Source organism: Anguilla anguilla, chromosome 14 (genome assembly GCF_013347855.1).
Source record: "Anguilla anguilla isolate fAngAng1 chromosome 14, fAngAng1.pri, whole genome shotgun sequence".
Taxonomy (NCBI): domain Eukaryota; kingdom Metazoa; phylum Chordata; class Actinopteri; order Anguilliformes; family Anguillidae; genus Anguilla; species Anguilla anguilla.
The window spans coordinates 22,719,239-22,741,312 of record NC_049214.1 but is presented as its reverse complement, the minus strand read 5'-3'; the positions used below and the strand labels follow the sequence as shown (position 1 = coordinate 22,741,312).

The window sequence follows — 22,074 nt, the reverse complement described above, 5'->3', positions numbered from 1 at the left end:
TAGTTTTCACGTCCCTTAAGAAACATATATTTTGTTTATAGGTCTGGTAATCAGAGGAACACTGCAAAGTACCTCAAAACCAACAATGAAAAACAAACAAACAAACAAACAGAAATACGGGCCGAACAGCGTGCGCGCTCCCAGTGCCGGTAGGCTACATTACGGAAGTCAAGCGAGAGTGGATATTGCTCTCCGCCTCTTTCCCCGCCTCAATGTGACAGCTTGCAGCCGCGCGGGGACCCCATGGGAGCGGAGAACGCGTCACCAACCTGCCGGTGTCTGCGATGGAAGAGCGCCTCCAATCTGGTGTTCACACGGGGGGTTCAGTTATTACGCGCTGTCGGTGAGTCACACGGGGCAAACTGTCTCAAAGAAATGCGAAAACAGGGGACAATAGTTTTGCATGCGCGTTACAGTTTCGCTCCACGCTGTCTTTTCAACCGCCGCTTTCGTGCTATCATCGCTCATTAGCATTGCATACATTATCATTAGTCGTTTTTAAAGGGCTAAACGTTATGACCACGCGAAAGAAATACACTATTCACTTGAAAAGGGCATAGCTATTCATTTGTTTAAGGCCAACATAACCGAATGGGTGCCGGTAAGTGTTTAGACTAAAAATGGGTAAAATATGCCAAGCAGGCAGTATGTGCTTTAAAAAAAACAATACTTAAAAACTCATCACGGCCGGTATGATACAGAGTTAGTGAATAAGCCATAATTACTAACACTTTAGTGATATTCAATACATTTAGGCCTAACGGAAAATCTGTTTAAAATTAAATTAATTAAATTTAATACGAATTGTAGCTAAGTAATTGAATGTCAGTCACTTTTTAGGATACGGTAATTCTACTGTATCAAATTTGTTGGGTAATTTATTTAATTCAATGCGCCTGACAAACTTGTTATAGCCTATATCCACTATCACTGTACCGACTCCCTATGCGATTAAATAAGATTTTGCTCGTGCATATCCCCAGCCGACCGCAAAAAAGAGAAGACAAAAAACAACGAAACAAAAGCCGAAACAAAACATCCAAGCGGTATTATACAATTAGGCTACCAAGCTAGGACAATAATGGAAAAATGCCCAGAGTGTGAGAAAACTGTCAAGTTTTGACAAACTACAGTGTGAAGAGGGGAAACAGAAATGAGACCACCCGTTCCACATAATAACCCCATTATAAGCTTCATCAATGATGTAATGGAAGCCAACAGTGTGGAGATTGCCTGTAAACAGTGGGATCTGGGTCTCCTAATGAATTCTGCGTCTCTTTTAATCAAAGCGAGGGTGGGAGGAGATGGAGTGTAAGGGGAGGGTGTGTGTGTGTGTGTGTGTGTGTGTGTATGTGGAGGGGGGGGGGGGGGGGGGGTGTCCAGTTTCCTCTTCACGAGCCAGTCCTCGCCCAAAAAGCCTACTCAGCCAATGGAAATAAGCCGCTAGGGACGCACGTGGACGGTACAGCTTTAAAACTCAGCTCATGAATGTGCCACAAGTTCATTTTTTTTTAGGATTTTATCCCCCCCTCTTCCACCGACAAGAGTTAGTTCCCTGATGTGTCTGTTTAACCTGCTCTAGCTCTCTGTTTCATTCTCGCTTCCTGTTCTCTCGCCTGTCCGGCGGTTTTCGGGTTTCGTGCAGCCTACCTTGTCTGGCGCAGAATGCTTCGAGTCTCCGTTGCCGCCTCTCGCAACTCAGTCCACAACAGCAAACTACCTTTGATCTAACCGCGCTTTCCCAGACGACTGCGGTTTGTTTCCCTCAGCCACGCGCTGATCTTGTATTCCACCGCCTTTGATAGCTGACGTGTCTGTCCTTGGTGCTGAAACCACGCGCCTGCCTGTTTGCTTGATAGACGGTATTTGTGCAGCGTTGCTGTAACATTTGCTCAACTTGTGGCAACAGAAGCAAAATTTGGTGAATTATTTAGAAGCAGAACTGGAGCAGAACTTTTTTCCCCCCAAAAAATTGATATGCTTGGACTCCGAAAATCAATTATTCTAGGCAGCTGGGGGCGTTTTCAAACTGTATCGACTTTTGAATAATACAGAGGCTACCTAAGACAAAATAGTTGAATGCAAGATCGATATCCGCAGCTACGACTGTTTTCGATAACCTGGAGATTTTTGCTTCGTTCTGAAAACTTGAAGAAAAAAAAAGATCGTTAAGAAGGCTTTGAAGAAAGTGGAGGAATATACTATTTCCAATTTTATATTTGGATTTTACATCTGGATAATTGAGATTTTGTTTCACATTGACGTCCCCCGCACTTCTAGCCGAAGTTGCCCCAGAACAAATGATTATTTAAAATACAACGCTACGAACTATTTTTGAGCTGGGTGACAATGGACGCGTCCGCCAACGGGTCCAGCTTCGGAATAGACACTTTACTTTCTCACAGACCTGGAAGTCCAATCATTTCTAAAGGGGACGCTTTGATGGGAGAATGCCGCTCTCCCCTGGAGTTCAGCCCGGGGTCTGACCTGGAGAGCGTCTGCTCGTCCCCTCCTTCCCCGCGGCGGGAGAGCGTGGAAGAGGCAGTGCAGAGACAAGGTCACGCTCTCGGGCTGCAGTCCCATCTACAGCACGGGCAGGTTTCTGCCGGTTCCCAGCCGCGGACCGTCACTTCGTCTTTCCTCATTAGAGACATACTGGCGGACTGCAAACCTCTGGCCGCGTGCGCCCCGTACTCCAGTAATGGACAGCCGACTCAAGAGGCAGGGCGGCTCGCGTCCAAAATCGCAGACGAATTCATGGATAAAATCCACAGCAACTCCTCGTCAGACAGCGAATACAAAGGTACTATTTTAGTCATGCGTGACACACCTCTATCTGTCTGTATGCATTATATTTATAAATAGCTACTAAAGCGTTCGCTTGATTTTAATTACTTTGGCGACTATATTGCGTATTTGAAAATGTTAACGTTTTAAGGAGTACACGAATTATCGTACTCACAGATTAGAGGATGCTGTAAACTCAGAAACGGGACTATTGACATTTTAACGGCTGCTGGTGGGGTTTTAGTGCTTTACGGCAGGTTCTACATTTAGGACGGATATAATACCATTTCACATTTTACTATGCGAATATGATGCTGTGGCTAATAAAACAAATTCATAAGCATGTATAATTGTAATTATGCATTTAACACTATTTTCAGTACATTGAATTACAGTCACTTAGACCAGAGCAATTTACAAAAGTGTAGATCATCCCAATTTATAATAAATAAGTGTAAAATGAACCGAACAAATCAACAATTACTTTTGTAAATTTACAGTAGCCCATTTTATTTAGAATAATGACATGTAATGTACAAATATGGTATTTTGTGGAGTGGGTTTGAACACAACATTTAATTTATTAACAGCACTGACGATATTCCCCACATCCAAATGCAAACAAAAATATTGTTCATACTCCCGCATTGATATTCTCTCGTTTAATTTATTAGCTTAGTATGTACCCTATCTGGTAACGGAAAAATATTTTTTTCCCCGGGGGAAGTTTGATATATCCTAAAAGTTTTGCTATCGCCATTTGGACGGTTGGACGCTGAAATTACATATGGCCATTAAACATCCAATCAGTTTTACGCCATTTCTTTATACAATCATATGTGGATACCAGGAAAGACGAAGTATACGTAAAAACTATTGAGGTTTACCCACGCCCACGGTCTTATTTTTCCAAGGAAGTAGCTTCAGGCAGAACATAATATCCAAGATTAGTTCAGAGTTTATTTACTTGGAATCTGTGGTGATTCAGCACGTACACATCTTCTGCTATAGCTTCTAAACACAGGTAAGGCAGTGAAAAACGGTAGGATCCCACAAAAGTACACACGCCGTGAAGTCGTAAATTAATGTCATGTGCTGCAACGTTAATTAGGCCTGAGTATTGCTCTTTAATCGTATGTTTTTTGAAGGTAAACGCAATATCAAGAGCAAAAATTATCATCACCGACTCGGAACCGTCAACCTTCACGAAGTTTTCATGTTATGATCAGGCTACACCAATTCTTACTAATCTATAATTTGTTTTAAACGTCCAACATTCGAGGCATGTAATCATTTATATTTGTTTCCAGCGAAGCGGAAGACCGCGAATGCTATAGGCCTAATTAGATTACGATAAAACAAACTAAACTCGTCCCCTTCTGACTGTAATTCTTATAATCACATTAATAATTTAAAAAATCGCCCTATAGTATGAATAAATAAGCAGCAGAGAATGGTTTATGTCTGGTGCAATGATTATAGGGCATATGCAGAGGCGCTTTAAATAGATCTCCCTAATACATCTCAAAAGTCAATCCAGTTTTTAAGAGTGAAAAAAAAAAACAACAACTTTGATTTCAACGGGTTCCGCCTCCCAATATTTCCCAGATTTTGTGCAATTTGTCCCGCCGCTAATCACGTTTGTAACGCGAAGGTTTGGCGTGGCCCCGCGCCTCGTCTCGCTCTCATTCCCGGCCCTGTGAAGCCTCTCCAGTCCCGGTTGAAAGGTTTCCGTCCCTCGTGGCGCAATTAACCGGATTATCGTGCTTCTTGAGAGACGACTCAACTAGTCAACTGGCACACTTTATCGCGGCACCCTCTTTGGTGAAAGGGGTCCTTGGAACATAATAAAATTCAGAAATATTGATTTATGATATTTTAGTGTTCCATATGTATTACATCACACCAAATAAAAGCAGCTGTGTTAAAACCATGAGGGAAACAAAAGCAAATCGGTGGATTCTGCGACGCTACTTGTAGATACAACAAATATGCTTTAAGCAGGCGGTACTATTTAAAAACTACATTTAATTGCGCTGAAATAAAATGCGCCCTCGTTCAGAATGAAGGGATACATTTATCTTGAAAAACATTCTTACCAATAGCGCCGAAAATAAAACAATCAAAGCTTAATAGGCCTACTTCGGCAAGCACACACACACACTACTCTGCAAAAACTTATGTCTAAGTGTAACAACGAATCTTGAGATTCAGCTATTTAAAATGAAACAAAAACAAACATAAAACTCAGTTTTGTTCAAACTTTACATGCATTTGCATACACAAACGGCCTACGTTTATTTATTGGCCAAATTTTTACCCTAGCCTGCGTTTTTCTCTTAGTAAATGCTTGCGCCTGTTTGGGTTTCAGTGAAAGAGGAGGGGGACAGGGAGATCTCGAGCAGCAGAGACAGCTCACAGGTCCGGCTGAAGAAGCCCCGCAAGGCTCGCACCGCCTTCACAGATCACCAGCTGGCCCAGCTCGAGCGCAGCTTCGAGCGCCAGAAGTACCTGAGCGTTCAGGACCGGATGGAGCTGGCGGCCTCACTCAACCTCACCGACACCCAGGTCAAGACGTGGTACCAGAACAGGAGGTAAGCGCAAACTTGTGTTTGTTGTGCTGCGTTCGTTGTACTTGTGCCTCGTAACATCAACTCTTTAAAGACTTAACTGCCCGGTTACAATTTTTTAATTCTAGTGAGATACCCGTTAAAAGTTGACATACACGGAGAAAACGGGGCACATTACGCTAATGGCCACGCCGGAGACACGCTCCGTCGGGGTCGTCACACTTCAACTACTAATTTCAAAATAAATAACCGTGGGAATCTGGCCGCTGGTCGTATGTCTTTTTTCTCGCCATACATCAGCTGAAGATAGAGCACTTCGCTCTTTTGACACGGGTAATCCCAACAGCCGAGCAAAGACGGGGGTTAAAAAGTACCCAGGCAACAGCTGTGAGATGGACAGGGACACAAAGATCTCAACTCCATGCGTCTGCGAAAGATAAGCGCCAGAGCGGGTCGTCAGGGGAAGAGCGGGGTTTTTTGGGCCGGTTGGAGGGGGGGGGGGTCCTCGTTGCTAACTTTTATATTGGTGCGCGTTGCCAACTTTTATATTGTATGAACTAAAAATGTCAGATACGCGTATAACCTATATAACGTACTCTATTCTTGAAGGTTAAGGACTTGGCGAGGCCCATAATTATGACGCAAAAGGGACAGGAATGACGTAAAAACATAAAATGCATGAACAGACACGACCAAATAAAGACTTGCGTTCCATACAAATTGTACGAATAGTTAATTAAATCAATTAAATTACCAATAAAAACAAACCTGAAAAAAACTGACACATACACTGCCTCGCGCACACAGAGAGATACACACACACCCGCACGCGCACACACGCCATTGTAAACCACGTGTTTATCTGATCAGGTGCTGGCATTCAAGCAGCAAGACGACATGAAATAAATATAAAAACACTACACATTTCAACATGAATAATAAAATACTGCATGCTATATTAATAATTCAATCACCTTCTTGTAATTACACAATTATTACAATTATTAATAATTTACCTGTACGAATTTCTTTCAACTGCCTGGAACAATCTGACAAGAACAGATAACATATTGTATGAATAAAGAACAAAGTATTGTATCGTTATACTTTTATTGAATAAACCATAGGAAAAAACTCAACAGAAGCGATACCCTGACAAACCCTCCGTGTAATAATCAAAGGATTACTTTTTATTAAGATCGGTCCAGACCTTACTGTAGTAAATGTGTGCTTTCACGAGACTGACTTCATTAACTTGTTTGATTGGATGGTTTAAATATATATATATATATATATATATATATATATAGACTACTTTTAGACCACAAAATCTGAATTATGACAGCCATTTTGATCAGATTGATTGCACTTGATAATCGATTATTTATTTGCTTTATTTTCCGAATTTCTAAAACTTAATTTCACAGAAAACACGTCTGTCTGAGTCTAGAATTATAGTTTAGGCCCACACTAGCTATCGTCGTTTAATATCAACCATTTGCTGTCACGTGAGGCCATTTTTTGTTCGTTTCTGGTACCGTGTGTTGATACATTCCTTTTCCTCTTGACTGAAGGACGAAGTGGAAGCGACAGACGGCGGTTGGACTCGAACTGTTAGCTGAGGCCGGGAATTACTCCGCCCTCCAAAGAATGTTCCCATCGCCGTACTTTTATCCCCAAAGCCTGGTTTCAAATCTGGACCCAGGAGCGGCCTTATATCTGTACCGAGGACCCTCGGCGCCCCCGCCCGCGCTGCAGCGCCCTTTAGTCCCACGGATTCTTCTACATGGCCTGCAGGGGGGGACCGAACCACCGCCGCCGCCTCTCTCGTCCCTCTCTGGAGTGCTTCCGCGGGCTACGCAGCCCCGGTGAGCGGGACCATCTGAGCTAGGCACGGGCTGCTCGGAACTCGTTGGTGACAAGTACATGAATATGTCAGCAAAAACCACAACGAACTCAACTGGAGCACGAACTCTTGAGTCGATATTAACATACTGATAGACTACACAGCCACATTTAGGCCTATGTATTTATTTATTTATGTATTTATTTATTTATATTATATTTGTTTTTTCACCTAACAGGGGCCTGAATTAATAGCCAAGAGAGAGGTTTAAAGGTGATTTCGTAGGGCAGTGGATTTCCAGAATTGTCTAAAATGCTGGCAGCGCCGTGTCTTTGTCAGAATCATTGGGGGTTGACCATAGAAGTCTAAATCCCAAAAAAGATCAGAATTATGTTGTTACCATTATTGCTATTAACAACAGGTTGCAATAATAAGGCCTAATGATAATAATAGCCTAATAATAATAATAATAATAATAATAATAATAATCAGATTGCATTTGTGATGAGTCGCTAAGCTTACTGCACATACATTAATCATACACTTTTATTTTCAAATAGGCCTAAATTATTCTACAACAGCATTTTCATATTTAGCTACTTGAAAATCTTACAGCGTATGGAATTGTAAATAAGAGTAGATTTTAAAATTATATTTAAATAACTTTATTTTTAAATGTCTTTTTTTAATTTGATCATTCCAGTCCAAAAACAATATTGAATAAGCAGTTAATTGCGGGAATACGCGAATCACCGGCGTATTTCACTATTGAAACTGACCGCCGAATTCCGCTTTCTTAGCAAGGACATAATCCAACTCACAAAACACGCTGTTATTTATGCTGAACAGTCCGGCGGAAGCGGAAAAACAATCTTAGCTCAATCAAGCAATTATTTACAACTGTATATACATCTGGATGTATTATTATTATTATTATTATTATTATACAGCGAACAACTATGAGCCCCCAAGAGATAAGAGAGTGAGCATTACATTGTGCAATTAACCTCTGAGGTGTGAATACAAAACTGTCTTCAACAGTACCAGCAAGATCTGAACGAAGGGGCGAACGTCCTCTTTAATAATTAATCAATCGGTGATTATATCTTCGGCCATAACTGAACAAAGGATTCGTCTGCCGCCTCTCTGAGTCTCCCGCCTGTTGAAATTATCAGGTGCGTCTGCGCAGACGCGTCGCAGGTTATTCCTTTTTTTGTGTCATTATTAAAAACAGTGGAACGACATTGTAACTCTCATTGGTGGAATTGTATATTGACGATATTAATTTGTGAAAACGGCTCATATTGTGAAGTGATTCTCGTCTTTCTGGATAACTGTTAGCTCCCATAGCCCCTGTGTTGGAATCTGACGTTCCCCCCTGCTGCTCACCAGAAGGTGTAATGGCTGGGGATTTTTAAGTAAAGAGAATTACTTTTTTAAATGTACAAATAAAATTCTTACGTTAAAACAGTTTCCAAATGATTGAGTAATTTATACATATATAATATAGAATAAAATATATAATCTAAGAAAATAGGTTTAATTTTTTTTTAAATCTCTGATTAAACTTAACCTAACACCTGTCTAACGTTTACACTCATTTATACGTTGAAGCAATCGCTTATTTTTCGCTCCTTTCCATTATTCTTGTGCCTCAGTGACTCTCGGACTGTCGAACATTCTGTAGGCCCATTTGTTCGATTCGATGACTCCCAGACACTAACACTGAGGAGACATATCAGAACGTCTTTATAGTCGAACTGCTGCAGCTTCAGCTTCCATTTCCAGAAAATGTTTCAACGCAGATTCAGAACCGATAATGGAGACAGCGCATTACGGAAAAAAAGGTGAACAGAATCAACACATACCTGCCAGATGGAAGAAAAAATCAGCTTGGACGTTGGTTTGATTTTACTCGCCAGGTTTTGATGTAGAAGCGAACTTTGGGCTCCGCCCGAAAAGCACATGCCACAAGTTAATTAACACCGCCGGGAATTGGGATTGAAAAGTCGAGCCAGTATCACGCCAAGTGCTTAATACACGTCCACCTTTCCATGAAAGAAATGGAATTCTTGGAGGTCGTTTAGAGATTGTAAGCCACCCGTTTTTATTGACTGTATTATGGTTAAACAGTGTACGTCGGCTGTACCTGAGGCTAACTGGGTGACTTAAAATAATGTTGATCAGTGCGGGTTACGCATAAACTACTCTGGAGGAGTTTGACCGCCTGTAACTGCCCAGTTTCCATCAACGTGTGCTCCTGGAAAAAAAAAACTTCCGAAACGAAAAACAGGCCTATGAAATTTTTGAAGAAAAGTTTTTTTTTAAATAGGCTAAATAAAAATGTATTAGCAGACAAAAAATTAAACGGAACACTTTCAAAATTCGATTTTAAAAAGGTGAACAAACAAAAACACTTCGTAAAAGTGCAAAATCATTTAACGCAACTTGAATGAACGGAGAATATGATTTGGCATTCCAATCCAACTTCAACCTGTCAGGAGCTGTCTATCTGTTAGAGCAGCCAGTGAAACTGGATCCCGTTTCTACTCCAGAATGTCTGTAATAAAACCTTTTCATCTGCGCAGGTTTTGCATATTAAGAATAATCCTGAGAATAATTATGGTGTTCATTGAAATTTGTTGGGATATTTCTTAAATGATAGAGAAAATATTTCACGATGGACAAAAACTTCAATGCCGTCTCAAAGCGGCGGGTCACGTGCAATGTGAAATTCGCACGAGAATCAAAATCAGAACAAGTCTAAAATACTGTAATATATTTTGTTCCACGTACACGGAGCGTGTTTCGGCGAGTGTTGCGGGAATCGTGCGATGTATTCAACTCGTCAAACATTTAAAAACTGAAAAATATTCCGTAAAAAGACACGTGGGCAAAGCCCCCTTCTCCTAAAGTTCGCGCCAAAACATCAATAGCCCATACCCATAACTGCCATGAATTTATGATGCATTGTTTTAGCCCGCATCAATATTTAATTGGATAAAACTATTCAAATATGATGTCAGTTCTAAAAGTGCAAATATATTTAAGTTCGGGGAAGTTCTGTAATTGCTTGTATTTAATAATTAAGCAGCGCCGTTGACTGTCTAACATAATCCAGACGGAGCACGAAGTTCTGGCAGCTTGCCCCAATTTTTCCGGCTAAAAAAAGCATCGTAATTTAAGTTTAAGTGTTTTAATTAAGACAATTCCTTATGTTTTGTAAACACATAACAGGCTTCGTTGGACAATTGCGGTAATATAAAATTAGGATACAATACATTCCACTCATTATTAAACAATAATAACTCAATTCAGGCTATAGCCGATTCCAACACTGTGTTTATTCAGCTGAAGATTCCTAGCGCATAATTTCACAAATATCATTACAGGGACATAATTATAAATTAACTTAACAAAAAAAGTATTTAAGAGAAATGTGTTAGAATGATTTCTAACATGTCTGTCAAACATTTTCCTCAACGGCCGCAGTATTTAGTTAGCTGGTTGGATTTAATTTGTGTAACTATCAAAGAAAGAAAAAAAACGTTAATAAGAGTGCAGTTCTGTCACGAGACACTTCGTTTCGTTAACCTTTTAAATTTCCTGCAGGTTTATCAAAAGCCATCAGAAAAAATTGCAATTCAAACCGGGAATTTTAATGCGGCTCTGGAAAGTTAAACTCTTCAACGTGGGGGGTTTATTTAGTGGGCTATATTTTCACTTTTTAAGATGCAATTTATTTTGAGTAGGCCTACATAAATTGCATCAACATTCATTAAATACGACATTTACACGATGTCGTATTTACGACGATTCTTTCATTATAGCTCAAAAATAAATTGTGCGCGGAAAAGAAATGAGATATATGTAACATAAAAATGAGTTTGGGAAGCTGATAATAGCCTATTTACAAAGGTCTACATCGTTACTGTTACGGTGCTGAACATTTGCTTCATAAAATTAGCGATGAGTGCTCCCGTTATTACCTTTATTATCGTAATCTTTTAAAAAATCCTCTTGCCATGGGAACAATAGCATGGTGAAGGAACTGCGGTTTTAACGGATCACATGCCAATTCAGAAACCGAACAATGCGCGAGCCGCGAGATTCAGTACGAGAGCGGCATTAGCAGTGGTATCTTATTCGTCTTTCATAAACAATAAGTCGATCAAATATTAATGGCTTCCTAAGTGTGTAATTGTTTAAGTGCCCTAAATGATCCCATTTGGAAATGGATTGTTCCCACCTCTTTTTCTTAAGAGTGTTGGTTCTCCGGTCTTTGCCAAACGGTTCCACCAGCTGGTGACCGGGCGAGGCAGACTGTGGGCCGGGGATCAGGCGAGAGGACAGCTGGTCAGCGGCTCCACGGGGCCCCCTCCTCGCGCTACCTCCCCATAGTTTGACTTTAAAATAGCCTAATGTTAGCCTGCGCGACATGGCGTTTGGGGAGTTCAGACTGACAAGGTTGAAGAAAGGGTTTCTAACGATTAGACAAAAGACTTTAATGGCTTTTAATTGAAAGTCGATAATGGGCAAGGCCCCGCAGTCACTGCTGGAATACTCGCATTGCATATGTCACGACTTGCCTCGCGACCTTCTGGTGGTATAGCAGACCTAGGAGAACAGGCATGGCAAACGCACTTTCCAAAGTGGATATTTTATAGCGCATAAAATATTACTGAACAATATATCATGATGAATATCATAATCTCTTTACTTCCGAACACTAAAAACGACAAGAGCCTAGCATTAATAGGCAGATGTCATAACGAAACCAGATAGCTAAAATTCTTAACAGAATCCACAGCATTTAGGCTTGTTATTTCCCGCACCTATAGGCGCGACAAACGGCCACAGAATTTATGGAGTGGTATATCTTTAAGATCTGTGTCGGATTCAAATGAGGGCGATGACCTCTCAATATTAATGAAAAGGGTTATTCTTGCGAAGTGCGCAGCTGATTACGGGAAAAGCTCCGCAGCGCCGAGGCAAGGCGCGGAGAGTTTTGCATGAGAAAGGATACTGCTAAATCCCTCGGCTCTTAGCGCGGATTGTCCCCGGCTCAGGGTTAATGAAGTGCGGATAGAGTCTCGCTGAGCTCCCGACAAACAAAAACACAACACGGAGAAACTCACACCCAGAGGATCAGTGACTCTGATTAATCTCATTGACTCAGAATAAAATCAAACAAAACCGCCTTCAAATCACATTAGGAGTCAATCAAAGTGCAATTTGCGGTGGGGAATTACGAGCGTCTGTGAAAATTTTAGTGCGGGCGGGTGTCCTTTCGCCGTCTTGTCTACCCCGAAAAGGGCAAAGTACGCTTTAAAAAGTACTCCACATTGCACTGATTTGCAGCATTTCTGAACCAAAGCAAAAAAAGAAAAAAAAAGCTTATTCTCAGTCTCGTACTATAAATAATACGCCATAAGTAAGGTTTCCCCAGACAACGTACTTTTTATGACGCACATTAGGTCGTATCTCAACAGCACTGTCAAATTATAACCAAATCTGACTGACAGGTTTCATAAATAGCATTCACCATAATGTTCGAACGCTAGCGAAATAACATATCAAAATATCCAAAAAAAGAAAAAAAAGAAAGAAAAGGCAAAATCAGTCGCGCGAATGCAGAAATGCGGTCTAAGATTTTAAACCTTGTCCTTACCACTTCACAGCATTATTTCACTGTTTTTCTTGATTTTATTTTTTATTTATTTATTTTTTGTCCATCGTCATTTCAGATATCGGAACAGACATACGTCCATAGTGTATTAGCCTACTTCAACTGACCAAAACAGTTTTGATTAACATAATAAGGAAAACAGAATTAGCTTACAGTCACTAAGCGCGAGGTAGATTTCTGAATTATGTTGTTTATGGGATGTATACGTATGCCTCCCCTGAACAGTAGGCCTACGTAAGGTTTCGGAGACCGAGTGATGAGGGATTCGAATACCAGGCCCGGTAACAGTAGCCATGCATAACCCGGGACCATTTCATGACAACTATAAACGCACACTGCCCCACGGCAAATGCGATATTATTTAGCACACGTGAGAATATTCAGGAAGGCAGCAACCAATTCACTCTGTGTGCCAAATCAAACATTTAAGACAAAGTAGGTTTTCCCTACACCTTCGGTAAACTAAAGTCATCCGATTTCAAGGCGGTCTACATTTTAAAGTAAAAAAAATCAAAACGTATAAATTGATATAATTTGTTAGGGGCATCGATTTTTGATTGGCTTCAACACTAAAACACGTATTTTTCCACTGGAGCGTGTCCTGGTTTGACCATTCTTCCAACTACAGTGCATTAATCAAATCAGATAGGAAACGCAATTTTTAACGCCAGTTTTAAATGAAAAATACATTAGGCAGAATGTGCTAGAAAAGAAAAGCTATATAAGACAAATTAATACAGCGTAATTCCTGTCTCATAGCGGAATGGTGAAATTCATTTTACCCTAATAATAACACCCTATGTAATTCAACTGTTTTAAAAATATATATTTTCTCATTGAGCAGATATGATTTCTGGCAACACTTAATTTTATTATCTTGCAGCTGTAGTACTTGACTGCTAATTAGCACAACCCAGCACCTGTTAGCGCGCGAGGACAGAACATAACCCTCCCAGCACAGCTGAAATGTAAAGTTCCGTTTTTAGCGCCTGCGATTTAAAAGCTGAGCAGTTTGACATTGGGTTGTTAATTAATGCGCAACTCCTGGTGGCAGGAGAGTGAACTTGATCAATGTCGGGGATCCAGTAACCCCTGACCTCCCTGACCCTCCGACCCCCTCCCTTCTGGGACCCTCCAAGTATGGGGCAGTGTGTGTCTAACTGGTCACCCCCCCCCCCCCCAAAAAAAAAAAAAAAAACATCCAAAGATGATAAGAACTATGTCTGGATAAATATACATATATAGTAACGTCATGGTGGGCATGAACAGAGGTGCAGGAGAAATGGGTAAAGGAGGTCACATCTAGACTTTGTGGGGTGCTTTCTGTGGGGGAAGAGGAGCGGGGGACATGCTGAGACAGGGCAAATGGGCCCCCCCCCCACCAAGTTTCTGATCTCATTTCAGGATGGTGGCAGTGTGGGGTGGGGAGGGGTGGGGTGGGCTGTAGAAAGCCGGCCATTCAGACTATACAGCCCCATTTGGGGGGGGGGGGGGGGGGGGGGGGGTTGGAAAACAGATATATTTCACATGATGAGATGAGGAACAATTTGAGATGGAAAAAACACCACACACACACACACCACACACACTACACGCACACGAACACACACCCATACGTACAGACACACCCTCCCCCACACGCACACACACACACATACACTACACGCACACGAACACACACCGATACATACACACACATACACGTACACGTACACACACACATATACACACCCACACACACACACCCTCCCACACACACAGCCACACACCCTCCCCCCCGCACACACACACACACACATGCATACACACACACACACACACACACACACACACACACAGGACTATAAGCAGTAGAGATGGTAAGGACTGGGAATCAGAACTCTTGTACTTGCCTGAAGGTATCAGGCAGAGGGAATGAAAGCCTCTTTTCCCTGAGCGAAGGGGACAGCAGCTCCAGCGATCATCTCGCCCCAGTAAGAGGCGCACGAGCCCCAAACGTGCGGGGGGGGGGGGGGGGTTATACGCAGGGGGAACGAGCCCACCATCAGGGCAAATAATAAAAAAAACCGGGGGGATGGGAAAACATCTGGGCGAGAGATGGAGAAACAGAGAGGAGAGGAGAGGACCTGTAGCAAGACATGCAGATGAAAGGTGTGCGTTTGTGTACGAAACTGACCCCCCCTCCCAACCCCCCCCACAATCCCACCACCCCCCAGCCGACAGTAACCGCATTGTCTATCACAGCAGGGGAGAATGTAAACCAGGCGTGTTTCAGATGCGAGGGAGATTATCTAATCAATAACTCAGATTTACCCTGCAGCCACCCACCCTCCCCTCCCACACACACCCCCCCACTCCCCTGTGGGGAAGGGGGGGTGGCAGTGCTGGGGAGGCCGCACAGAGTGCTGACAGCATCGTACACTCAGCCCAAGCTGACAGACACCTCCGGCCAGGACACTGAGAGGCTGTGGCACTCCTCACTGCACTACAGCGACCCCTGTCTGTCAGGCGAGGGTACTGCAGCCTGGCGTGACTGAGATGGTCACACTCAGTGCTGCCCTTGTTCACAGTTTGGATTAGACTTGGGTCTGGATTCAATCAGTATACAAACTTAACTGATTACAAATGCAAGCGTTTTTTAAAGCTTGAGCATAAACTTGAACTTACAACTTGGAAATTAACATTCTACAAAATTAACAGGATGAACTGAGAGGAGAGAACAGTAATACTTCCATTTGTAAGTCATAGCAAGAGACAAATGTTGATTGGATGCAGACCTTTGTAAACACACCTCACAAAAGTCTCACAAAATATTTCTTTCAACTCTAATGTCGAACAAAAATACCAGAGAAACCTTCCAATAAGCTGTTTTCACAGCACTGTTCAATTACACGTTTTTCAACAAGAGCAAGCTGAAATTTCTCATCAGTAGTGACGAAGCTTCAGCACATAACGTCTTAATTTCCAAGCATATGAAAACCGGTATCTTCTGTTTCGCTTGATCATGATTTGCTGCAGTGATTAATGCCATGCTTTCTGAGTCACACTGATTAAGGTTATGTACGCGGAACAGCATTTTCCTTTTTATTAATTCTAGCGCGAACACTTTGCTGTATCCCCAGATAACCTCGTCAGCAAGCGAAGAAGAGAAAAAGCAGGCATCAGCTGAGCGAATACTACGAGAAGGAAAGCAAGTTCTTCAGTTTAATTAACGTCTTTATCTACAGGACATTATTTACCAGCAGCATAGACAGAAATGTCTCCGTTGTTTCTGCATATAGCAAGGCAGGCCAGAAACAAGGACCTGGGGCATTTAGTATGGCTTAGCATGGGGTGGGGGGGAGGGGGTGACTGTGATCACAGACATGGGGGGGGGGGGGGGGGGGGGGAGTACAATTGCGCATGGGTGGGAAGGGGGGGTAGGGGCTGTGATCGCAGACAGGGGGATGGGGGAGAGATTGTGATGGTGGACGTGGGGGGTGGGGGGGTGGGGTTGGGATTGTTCACAGGGGAGGGGTGGCCACTCCCCTCTATTTTAAACAGTGAATTAATAGTCAAAAATATCGTCAAAATGATTCACAATTGGGTGTGGAGGTTTGGCCAAAATAACTGGGCGGGGCCAGGATGGTGTATAAGTGACCGTGGCCCCCCCCCCAGCCCCCCCCCCCCCCCCCGGCCCACCCGTGCCTGTGCCAGAGTCATTTAGGGGTTTTTAATGGCTGTGAAAAAAAAACCTAACGGAGATGCAAATAAGATCAAGCTCTATCAACCATGAGATGATGTTTACGATCTGCTTTACAAGCAGAGCACTGAGAAGTGACCCGGGTTCACAGAGCTGTAATAACTGAGGCTTCAGGCTCCTGTCCACTCAGAAGTCGCCTCAAAGAAGCATGAATCTGCAATGTAGCGCTCATTAGCAGAGTGGACATCGCTGCACAGTGCTGATATTTGGAATGCTCTGCAACGGGGAGAGGACCACTGTTCCCAATGTCACATGAACTGTATTCATAAAAAGATTTTTTAAAAAGGGGGAGGGTTGTGGGGGTTGGACATTACTCAGGCACATTCTTGGACATCTATATGCCCTCCGGGTCAATGCGAGGACCCCGCAGGGAGCCCAATCACCACAAAACAAAAAGGGAAGAGGCCGTGTAAATAAAAGATGAGGCATGGTGTGCATGTATTTTTAACGCCATTCTGTGTGAAGCCTTGGGAGAGACTACAGGGTCTCTGAAATACGTGGGTGTGGTGGAGCGGGGGGAGTGTGTGTGTGTGCATGTGTGTGTGCATGTGTGTGTGTGTGCGTGTGTGTGTGTGTGCATGTGTGTGGGTGTGGGTGTGCGTGTGTGTGGGTGTGCATGTGTGTGTTTGTATGGGTGTGTGTGCGTGTGTGTGTGTGTGTGTGTGTGTGTGTGTGTCTGCGCGAATGTGTGTGTGTATGTGTGTGTGTGTGCGCTTGTGTGTGTGTTTGTATGTGTTTTTATGTGTGTGTGTGTGTGTGTGGGTGTGTGTGCGGGTGTGTATGCGTATATGTGTGTGTTTTATGCATGTTGTTCAGAAGGGGTGTGTTTGTATGTTGATGATTATGAATGGGGTTTGCACTTGTAAAATCACTTCATTAAAAAGTGTCTAGAAGTGTGAGACAGACATCAATAATAAAGTCTGGCTGTAACAGGGAAAGCAAGTGTAATGTTGGATGGGGTGTGTGTGTGTGAGTGTGTGTGTGTGTGTGTGTGTAAGCACGTGTCTGTGTGTGCATGTGTGTGAGTGTGTGTGTGTGTGTGTGTGCGTGAGGGGTGTGTGCGTGTGCGTGTGCATGCGTGTGGGGTGTGTGTGTGTATTTTGCAGGAGAGAAAGGGTCAGCAATTCCATGGTTTGCAGACAGAGTAATTTTTTTCCAGTGCTCCAACAGAGATATAACAATAACTCAAATATGAATGGTCAGACTTTTGGTATTTGCAGTACACTTTTTAAAAACAGACTACTGAAAGAAATTCAATAATAGATATTTAATGTAAGTCATTAATGATTGAGCAGAGCAAAGTCACCCCAAAAAAAAAAAATCCTTGACATTAATGGAAGCATATTATGGGTATAAACTATAGGCACATTCTGGGTACACTATGGCTGCGTCATGGATACCTGACTGATGCATTCTGGGTAAACAACTTACATTCTGGACATGCTCTGAGTGCATCATGGATACACAAATATGAATTCTGGGTAAACTTACATTCTTGGTATGCTCTGCGCGCATGATAAATATACGACTGATGCATTCTGGGTAAATGAGTCAGGGACAGACGAGATGGTAACATTCATACAGCAAGGAACAGCAGAGGTAAGGCTTTTCCCTCAACGCCATCTTGCTGACTTTTCTTACAACGAGAAGCAGGAAAAAAAGAGAGTAAAGACAAGCCTGTAGCTCTGAGGAGTAGTCAAGCGCCTTAATTCAGGACGAAATGATCGGGGCGGGTCGTCTCTTCCTAGTTCCGCTAGTTCTGACGCCCGCCGCCTCATCAGAGAATTGACGCATAAATATTTACGAGTTCCGTGAGGGGGAATTCTGAGACGCAGACACTCGGGCGCAGAGATCAGAAGGTTGATTTATATAACTGAGGCAATGCATAGAGAAACAGGGCCCGTCTCCCTCCTTCCCTCCCTCCCTCTCTCCCTCTCTCCCTGTGCCTGTACAGAAGGGGAACAAGTTCTCTCTGTCTGCTGTCTGTTTTTTTGAAGTTTGTGCGGAATGGCAGCCAGAACAAACGCAGACCGGTCGGAGCAGGTGGGTGGAGGAGAAGCGCCTCAAACAGTCATCAGGCGAGGTGGCTCTGTCATCCGGAGCAGTTTAACCGCTCCCGACGCACTCGCCGTTTCCCGCTAACAGGGCGACGGCGGCGGCGGCGGGAGAACAGCGCGGGCCTCTGTTCTCCCGCTCGACGCGAGTCCTCAGACACTCCGCGCTGATATCCGCATAAATAAATTACCGTTTAAAAAGGCCCGCGACGATCCCGTCTTTTCAGCCTGTACCACAGAGACTGACGAGCGAGCACGCAGCAATGGGACACGTCCGCAAACAAGACCGGCCATCCCAAATATGGAGTAACAGGGAGAGGGCAAGAAAAACTAGTTGAGAAGAACCTCATTAGCATTTGAATGCTTGTTAGCCCACAGGAAATGGATCGGATGGTCTCTGTACTGAGGCCCGGGCTGGGGAAGCACAGAATCCCCAGCCTTTGGGTGGTATGAATAATACACGCGGATCACTGAATAAAAGAGCGAAGGTCTGAGGAAGAGAGACAGAGAAAAACAGGAAAACAGAAAAAAAAAAACATCTGAGAAAACCTTCGTAGTTGCCAAGATGCAGGAGGATGAGGAGGAGGAAGGTGGGGGTGGTGGGACTGTGATTCCTCCTCCAGTGATGACACACGTTGCAGTTTCAACACCGTTCACACGGGGCAGTGCTGACACGAATCCGCAACTTTGGTACTTTTGGGTTGCGAGGTTACGCAACATCATCAAGACACCAGTACACCTTTACTGCAGGAGCATGGTAAATCCAACAATGAAACCAAAGGCTGCACAAGTCACCCTTTACCACTATTGTTGGCATATTCCCGCTTCTGCAACACAGTCTGTGTAAAGCTATCCAACCCCTCTCCATTCCTCCAAATAATGACTGGTCGCTCAGAAGGATTTGGGGAGAGAGAGAGAGATAGAGAGAGAGAGAGAGAAAGAGATGTCCGTGGAGTGGAGGATAGACAGCGGTGCCCGGTGAATACCGCCGCTGACCCGCCATAACGCGGGAGTCACAAGCCGCTCGATGGCGGAGCCGCGGAGAACGGGCCGGCAGAGAGAGGGAGAGGGCCGTCAGCCCACAGAAACAACAGAAGAGCAAAAAGAAAGAGCAAACCCCTCTTAGGAGGTGAAGAGGAGGCAGGGATGGGTTAGACAACGGGGAGGTGACCGGCGAACGCACCGTGCGGTGCTCCTTCGCAACGTCCGCCACGGAGCAAAGCCAACGGACAACACAGGAGAAAGGGAGAAAGAGCGGCTGCGAAACAGAGGGCATGCTGGGAACCCTCTCAGGGCAGGAGCAGAGACGAGGGGTGTTTCAGTTGTCTGAGCAGCTGCCAGCCGCGTCGTAATCTCGACATGGCGAGTCATGCGCAAGCGATCGCCTCCGGGCCACCGCATCGGGCCGGGCCAGGACCGGAGAGAGGCGACGGAAATGCCGCGGAACGCCACCGTGCCGCGCCGGCCTTCTAGAGCGCCCTCCCACAGTCTATGGTGCACTCGCATGCGTTCTGGCCAAACAGGGTTCCGGGTTCCGCACAATAGCCGTGAAAGTTCCGGAACTTTCCTTATCGCAACGGAAACGTAAAGAAGCGATCTCTTGTTGCTCGGATGGGCGATGCGTGACTGGGGCGGGCTTCTGGGAGATGCACCCGAGGCCACAGGCCTGGTGGTGAAGGCCGTGGGCTCATGGGCGGTGTCTCAAAGGCCCGGAGGCGGCGGTAGGCTGAGCAGGCTACTTCGACAGAACAACGCTGAGCAGAAATACAGTAAAACCCCCTGCTACTTCTGCCGTTTCAGTCTCGTTTTATTTTATCCAATAACTATTTTTCGGAGTACTTTTCAGATATTGAAAAAATAAGTTCACATCGTGGGGGAAGGATACATTTGAAAAACTAAACTACATATTACAAGCACTTGAGAGCTATTCCATGGCAAACTGGCCCGTGCAACCTCGATTTCTAAACAAAAACACCGTAGCATCCCATCCTCACTTAAATGAGTGCTTGATGAGTCTTCCACAACTTTTCAATATGTCTGACAACGTCAATTTTCTGCACGTCCCTTCAAAGTAGAAGTTGGAATTTTTTCTTCAAACTGGCATTTTGTAGTCATTTTTTGATAGCACAGATACCATTTTTAGTCCTACCCCAACTGCCTTTTAATGATAACTTCCCCTCTTTATACGTAAAGATGAGCCTACTGGTATCTGGCTCCGGGCGGAGTTTAATAATCACAGCCTGGGATGATCGTTCAGAACAGGATCTTCCCATTTCACCTCGCCGACGGCGGTATCTGCCTCCGTTAACCCGCCATCTCAAGTCTTCGCTGTTGATTTCTTGCCAAAAGTTTACTGGCGAGGCGCATTCTGCTTTAAGGAGAAAAAAAAAGATAAAAAAGGACTTATTGTTTTTATATGAGATATATTCCCCCGGTGTTCCGGTCAATAATGACTTGATATATCGGTGCCGGGCTTGCTATTTGCTCTGTTTTCTCCGTGTTTTCTCTGCCGGTGATTGAGCGGCGCTATTTTCACGCGCACAGAAAGGTGGTTAAAACCGGGAGGTTAAAGTCTGTTTGATCAAAGTTTATGTGAAATTTCCCGGGAGCGCCGGGGGAGCTGCTGTTGATGAACTGTAATAAAAAAAGAGTCATTTTGACGACGCGGCCCCCCCGGTGCGGTGACGGGGGATTTGGGTATGCGTCTGTTTGCTGGGAAGAGCAGCCATGCTCGCCGAAGATAAGTGAGCCGGTGGGGTGGGGGGTGGGGGGCGGGGGGGTTAGGGAGGAGGATTGCGTCATTGCGGTAGCCTGCTGTATATTGCAACTCGCGCACGGCTTTTCATCGAAACATTTAGCCTTCTATTTTTGACCATTCCCAACTCCCTTTACAACAATTTGGGAGAAAAAATCATTTCATTTTGTCATTTATAAAATTTGTGATGCACCAATTTGAAGCGGGAATACAGGTGAATTATAAATAATGGGATAGATATAATTCAAATGCATGTAAAACGGATTGTATGTTCGTAAATACAGCATATACACATGTACATGTTGTAACATGTTGACCATATAATGAATGATTAAGAACGCAAGGTTATATTTCATGAAGTGGAAAAATAACTGCACTTCCTGTGATCTATGGTAAATGGTAAATGGACTGCATTTATTATGCATAGTGCTTTTATCCAAAGCGCTTTACAATTGATGCCTCTCATTCGCCAGAGCAGTTAGGGGTTAGGTGTCTTGCTCAAGGACACTTCGACATGCCCAGGGCGGGGTTTGAACCGGCAACCCTGCGCCTACCAGACAATCGGTCTTACCTCCTGAGCTATGTCGCCCCATCTAGAGCTAGATAACTAGAATATAAAAATGAATAATAT

The 22,074-nt window shown here is 43.9% G+C and overlaps 1 protein-coding gene across 1 annotated transcript; it reads left to right on the top strand.

Annotated features, from left to right (window-relative positions):
- Window positions 1-1,422: 1,422 nt before the first annotated feature.
- Window positions 1,423-8,676, top strand: LOC118212166 (barH-like 1 homeobox protein). The gene is made up of 3 exons (XM_035389809.1): window positions 1,423-2,803; window positions 5,159-5,381; window positions 6,932-8,676. The coding sequence occupies exons 1-3, from the start codon at window positions 2,350-2,352 to the stop codon at window positions 7,227-7,229; spliced, it is 975 nt and encodes a 324-aa protein (XP_035245700.1). The 5' UTR covers window positions 1,423-2,349; the 3' UTR covers window positions 7,230-8,676.
- The last annotated feature ends 13,398 nt before the right edge of the window (window positions 8,677-22,074 follow it).

Excerpts from the sequence above, each read along its gene's own strand:
- LOC118212166 (XM_035389809.1), top strand. The coding sequence starts at position 2,350 with ATGGACGCGTCCGCCAACGGGTCCAGCTTCGGAATAGACACTTTACTT. Across the intron at positions 2,804-5,158 it reads GTCAGACAGCGAATACAAAG|TGAAAGAGGAGGGGGACAGG; the intron begins GTACTATTTTAG and ends TTTGGGTTTCAG. Across the intron at positions 5,382-6,931 it reads ACGTGGTACCAGAACAGGAG|GACGAAGTGGAAGCGACAGA; the intron begins GTAAGCGCAAAC and ends TCTTGACTGAAG.